At 34.9% G+C, this 6,000-nt stretch overlaps 1 protein-coding gene across 1 annotated transcript in view; it reads left to right on the forward strand.

The window, feature by feature from the left end:
* IDE (insulin degrading enzyme) overlaps positions 1–6,000 on the forward strand; it is a gene marked incomplete at its 3' end in the record, with an annotated part of 57,956 nt that overhangs the window by 50,695 nt on the left and 1,261 nt on the right. Inside the window, exons 21-24 of the mRNA XM_008643808.2 lie at positions 545–817; positions 2,750–2,811; positions 4,188–4,260; positions 5,862–5,929. Coding sequence (XP_008642030.1) covers positions 545–817; positions 2,750–2,811; positions 4,188–4,260; positions 5,862–5,929 — 476 coding nt within the window. The remainder of the gene's footprint in view (positions 1–544; positions 818–2,749; positions 2,812–4,187; positions 4,261–5,861; positions 5,930–6,000) is intronic.

Raw genomic sequence — 6,000 nt, forward strand, 5'->3', positions numbered from 1 at the left:
CATCAGGAAACTACAAGAGAACTATAAAACAACATTTAAGACTGAAACGTGATAGATTTGCTATTAAAAGGGTGGAGGAATACTGCAGAAAGGATTAGTTGTTCAGATTAGCAAATCCTGCAACAAAAAGGAAGGGAATAATACTTTAATGGATAAAGTGGGAAGTAGTGGTCTTACATTGCAACCAAGAGAATTCGGGTTAGATGTTATGGAAAAACAGTAAGTTTCTAATGTTGAGTCTAATGAAGCAGTAGAGTACAGCTTCATTTCTGGTATCCTGATCCTGATGACAGAATTGCTTTTGTGTTGTCTTAGTCTGCCTCATCTCCTCCTTGCCCCTCCCCTGTACTGATACTGACCTCAGTGAAATAAAGATGTTCTAAAGAAAATACAGTGACACATTTTGAAAACCTGCATTATTTTATTTATACTACAGAATTAAGTTAGCGTAGCATTGCATTCTTGTCAAACATGTCACATTTGGCAAATACAGTGCTGTGACAAGGGATTTCTTTTAATTTGTGGCTGCTCTTGTTTTGCCAAGGTTACATTGTGTTCAGTGGTCCACGTCGGGCAAATGGCATCCAAGGACTGCGATTTATTATCCAATCTGAAAAGCCACCACACTATTTAGAGAGCAGAGTTGAAGCGTTCTTAAAAACTATGGAGAAATGCATAGAAGACATGACAGAAGAGGCCTTCCAAAAACACATCCAAGCTTTAGCAATTCGTCGTCTAGACAAACCAAAGAAGCTGTCTGCAGAATGTGCTAAATACTGGGGAGAAATAATTTCCCAGCAGTATAACTTTGACAGAGGTAAGACAAATGGTAATTCCTTTAAAACTGAATGCTCTAGTTTGGCTACATTTGTGACTGTTGAGTGTCATATTCATTTGTGAACAACTTAAACTTTTACATAGCTATGCATAATTTACTATCTATTTCTCTGAGGTGCATTCAGATATACGCTGACTTTCCTGACAGTACACACATTCATATGAACCCTATTACTCTTCCCATTGTGCAGCTGTTTTGAGGGAGTGCTCGCGGAAGCAACAGCAGATATCTTAACTAACATGCAGTCTGTCTCAGAGTGAATTTGAAGAAACACTAATTTTTTTTTTTTTCCATTTATGATGCTTTGAAAGTTATAGGTTTGTAGGAGACCAAATAAAATCCAGCTTCTAGTATTATTACTGAAAATGGACAGACAGTTATTTACTGTGTGGTCCTACATAATGTTTAAGTTGTATTTTTTTTAAATACTTTTCAAATGTATTTTAAGTTTTTTTTAAAAAATACTAACATGCATTAGTAATACAGTTAGATATATTAGTAATACATTTGTTAGATACATTAGTAATGCAGTTTCTAACATTAAAAAAAAATCAGTTTAGGTACAGATCAGCTTTTCCTCATTTTCATGTCTCGACTCTTATTCACAGCTGTAATTTTCTGTCTTCATGCATAATTTGCTTCCTCCATAAAATTCTCTCTGTAGTCCGTGACTTCTCTTCTGCTTTACGTGCACTCTATTGGCTTTCCATGATAGCAAATACAGTCTTTTTGCTTTACGATGACTCACTGAGCTGTTTAATAATGAACAGTTTTGACTTGTCATCTAGCTTGGTCTGGAGAGAATGAGAGCTACTGACAAGGTTTCATGCCTGAGCATAAGAAGGGGCATGGAAATTTTTCACTTCAAGTACTTTTTTTTTGTGTCTGATGAAATAGTCTGATTTTCCTCTGCCTTAAGTGTTTCTGTTTATACCATAGTTGGATCACTATTATCTCTCTAGAATTTCTTACTGCAAAGTATAGCCATATTTTTCATATCTCAATCCCACATATTATTTCCCTTGACTTTTATACCTTTAATTCCCCTCTCCCCACTAGTAATTTTATATCATTAATGATTATAGTATTACTAGAATTGTCAAAATCGGAAATTCATATTCCAGCCTTAAGAAGTGGAAGGATTTTTTATGTTTTTACATTTCTATTATTACTACTTTTACTGTTTTCTCCCAAATCTTACCTAGTTTTCCAAACTGTACTGTTGACTTTATTTCCTCCATATAGAACTTCATATTACTTACAGCCTGCCTTACAGACTTGTAAGCTGCCTGTTCTCTTGCACATATTTCTTCCTTGATCTTCTTGCTAATCCTAAGAAAAGCAAGCACGCCTACAACAAGAAACCCTTCTGCTTAAGCAGCAATGATATTAGGTGATTAGTCCATGACAGTTTAATTAATATGAAGGAATGTAGCAACTGAGACACGTTGTCTGCAGATACCTTAAAGGTGTGACTACTTCTTAAGGGGTATGTAGGCACATTTCTTTAAAAGTATGTCCTACCATCCTGTTTCTTAACTGTGAATAAAAGCCATCTATAACCAGTCTGCATTAGAAATATGCAACTGATTTGAAGATAATATACAAGAGTAGGCATATCTATTTTAGCTACTGAATATCCTACAGTGCAATCAGTATTCTTCAATTGTGCATTTTTTAGTAAGTCCAATCAAATAGACTTACTGAAGTACAATTTTCTGCCAAGATTCTACTGACACTTTTTAGTGAAGCAAGTATTAACTTGAAAGATAACAATGAAAAGCTTATCATTTGCAGTCAATTTCATCTGAATTTGAAAGAAATTCACTTTGTATTGAATTTGTATAAGCAGTGTGCTAATAACCAGCTGTGATCTGCAGACTCACTCTAATTTGTACTATTGTTGTGCAGATAACATTGAAGTGGCTTATCTAAAGACCCTGACCAAGGATGACATTATACAGTTCTACAAGGTAAGTTAGTCATGTAGCTAAAATGTTACTTAGAATGAGATGGAAGTACAACTGAATCTTCTTTGTGTATGCTATGAAGGGGTGTACTGACACCTGTTTTAGGCAGATGATAAAATCGATGCAGGTACCTTTTATTTCCTGAATATTACTTAGTTTAATAGCAACTGTAAAAATTGTACAGAATGATAGGGTTTTGTTGTGGTTTTTTTCTTGCCAGCGCTTACTCTACTTACTTCATTTGTCTTTTCTTTATGGGCATAAAATGTGCTGCTCTGTGACCAAGCCTGGCCAAAATGGCACATTTGTTCTTTTATCTTTTTCTTCAACCAATCAGTGATTCAGCTTATTTTATGGGCATGAATTGTGAATGAAACAGATATTTTTAAAGCTTTGTTCACTGTAAATTAGTGGTGTTTTTTCTTTCTCTAATGGTTAGGCAGAGCAAAGGAACAGCATAAAGATGCAGTAATTATACATTTTAACTCAGATAGATATCTAATATAAGCAATCAAAATGTGTCCCTGACACCCCCCCACCAGTATAAAAAAAAATTGGGCATTATTCTTCCTGTTCTGTAATGTGTAATAGATGATGGTATTTCACTATATTGCAAAGTGCTCATGGAGTTTTATTACTTATGGAGCAGCTGGTTGGTAGCTCAGGGGGTTCTTTGGAAAATAAAATTGACTTAATGTCTTCAGAATTTATTATGGGATGGAAAAATTTCTGCCCATGAAGAAGCATGGGCATGTGTGTGTCTGTGTTCTTTTTTTCCTCTCTTGGGCAGAGGGGGTTGTTTACTTCAAATTTTTTTAATAGTATGATAGCATGGGTGAAGATATGCAGCAAATGCAAAGTTAGTAGATGGAATTTCAGTACCTGTTGTTTGATAAATGATAACTTGAACAAGTATGCATATTCTGGATTTGTAGGAATCTATACTTTTTCACTTACACCAATGCTCAATACATGATTATCCAGAATTCCAGAGCAGAAATAACAGGCTAGATTGGTGAGCCTAGTCTAGCTGAATTTAATGGTTGTGTTCAGGGTGATGTGCTTCCAGAAGGCTGCTAGGGACAGAAAATTCTGCAGCGATTTTAGGTTGTATTCTTGATACTGTGATAGTTAATGCTGAATTTCTGTTACTTACAGTTTTTCTGAGTTCCAAGCAGTATATGAATTGCTTAACTTGATTGTAAAATAATTCAAGAGTACTGTATGGATGACTTTTAATGATATTTGAAGGCACATCTCAAAATTCATCCCTCATTTCAAGGCTTAAATTAAAATTTAAATGCTCTTGTTCTTTTTACTATTTTACATGTCTAAGGGATACTTCCTACACATGAAGGACTTGATGTTTTTTACTGTAGGTGCTGTTGGCAATAGATGCTCCCAGAAGGCACAAGGTATCAGTACATGTCCTTGCAAGGGAAATGGATTCCTGTAAGTATTGTGCTCAATATAGTAATTAATCAATTCCTGTTCCAGCAAGTCACAGTTACAGATAGCCATATTACATCATACAAATACACTGTAAGAAAAACTCAGCTTTGGAGATGACATACCTTTCAGAGGAAAAAGGTGGGGGTTTTTCTAGGTTTAGTTCACATAGATGCATCAAATTTTTTGTTAATTTTTTTAGAGAAGTTTTTCAGCCAGTCTTAAGTATATTGATAATAAAACAATATATCCTCAAATAGCACTTCTGTTTTCAACAAGGTGTTTTAAAACAAACATAAAACTTTGTAATAGTCCTACAGGGGAAAAAAATCCCCAACCAACCCAAAATTAGGATTTGCAGTTATCAGTCCAGTGTGGGGGTTTTTTTCCCTGAGAAGCATTGAATGTCCCCAGTAGTATTCAAGCACCCTCAAACAAAACCCAAAACTTCTGGGAATGTCAAACATTTTATTTAAATTTAAGAAAGTCAACTTTTATTTAGATTTTATTTTGAAGTAATATAGATCAGTTGTGCATTCTAACTGTATTGTTCCATTTTAGAATGCAATAAGGAAAAGGCTAGAAGTGTTAATTTGAGTAAACTGAGAGGAGAAACTTCTAAGATTTTGTTTGCAATTCTTCCACCATTTTATACTGGACTTAAATTCCAACATGCATCTATTTGCAAAATCAAAAATATTAAAGACTTGTCTGTAGTAGAGAGAGAAGCAGATACTGCGTGCGTGTCATGATACTCTTCTGCCTCTGAAGGATCAACTTTGATGGTAGTGTAGAAATTGTAGCTTTGCAGCTGAGTAAGGAAGACTTGCTTCAAAGCATCTTTCCAGTTTTCATGACTAGCAATTGCTAAATAGAAATAATTCTAAAACTTTTCCTATCTAGAAAAAAAACTTCTTAAAGTGTAGTAACTGTATTGCCAGATTAATTATTTGCTTGGAATGGTATCTTCCCAAGACGAGGATGAGCTTCCAAGACAACCTAACAAGTGGTTACCTACAGAATTATAACAAATCCTAAAACAACTCCCCAGTCCTAAATCTTTTAATCTGGCATTTGGCCTCTCTTACACCATGAAAAAAATTGAGATTAGAAATGCAAAAAGAAGTTTTGGAGTAATTGGAGTAGGACGTGCATGGAGACAGGCAGGGAATACTTGGGGTTGCTGTCCAGATTTTTGGTACCTGGAGTAACCTCTACACTTCTGTAGGCATGTCCTTATCAAATGATGTGCTGTTCTTGCACTGCTCTTGGGTGTACCACTGGCATTTGCTACTGTTCTCATAATTTGTACTGAGAAGCAGTTTCAAGTATTCATTGATCAACATAGCAATTTCTATTTCTACATTCTCTTTATGTGTAAGTAAAATGAATAAAAGCCACTGCCTCAGCTCCTGTTTTCAAATAAAATAATGGACAGCCATGGTATATAAAAGCAAAATGTTTAGAAAACCTTATTTAGTGATACTTTAAAATTAAAAACCTGTGCTTTATTTAGATGCCTGTCTTATAAGAGAAAACAATTAATTATGTAAAAGATACTCATTAAATTATGGTCCCAGATTAATTTTGCTGATGTTAAATAGGCCCTGTTGTTGGAGAATTTCCATGCCAAAATGATGTGAACCTGGCACCAGCACCACCACTACCACAGGTAAAAAGATACAACACACAAAAAAATCCTAGCCTGTATTCTTAATCTAGAGGTTTAGTATCATTAAATAC

This window comes from Corvus brachyrhynchos, unplaced genomic scaffold (assembly GCF_000691975.1).
Source record: "Corvus brachyrhynchos isolate BGI_N302 unplaced genomic scaffold, ASM69197v1 scaffold61, whole genome shotgun sequence".
NCBI classification, from domain to species: domain Eukaryota; kingdom Metazoa; phylum Chordata; class Aves; order Passeriformes; family Corvidae; genus Corvus; species Corvus brachyrhynchos.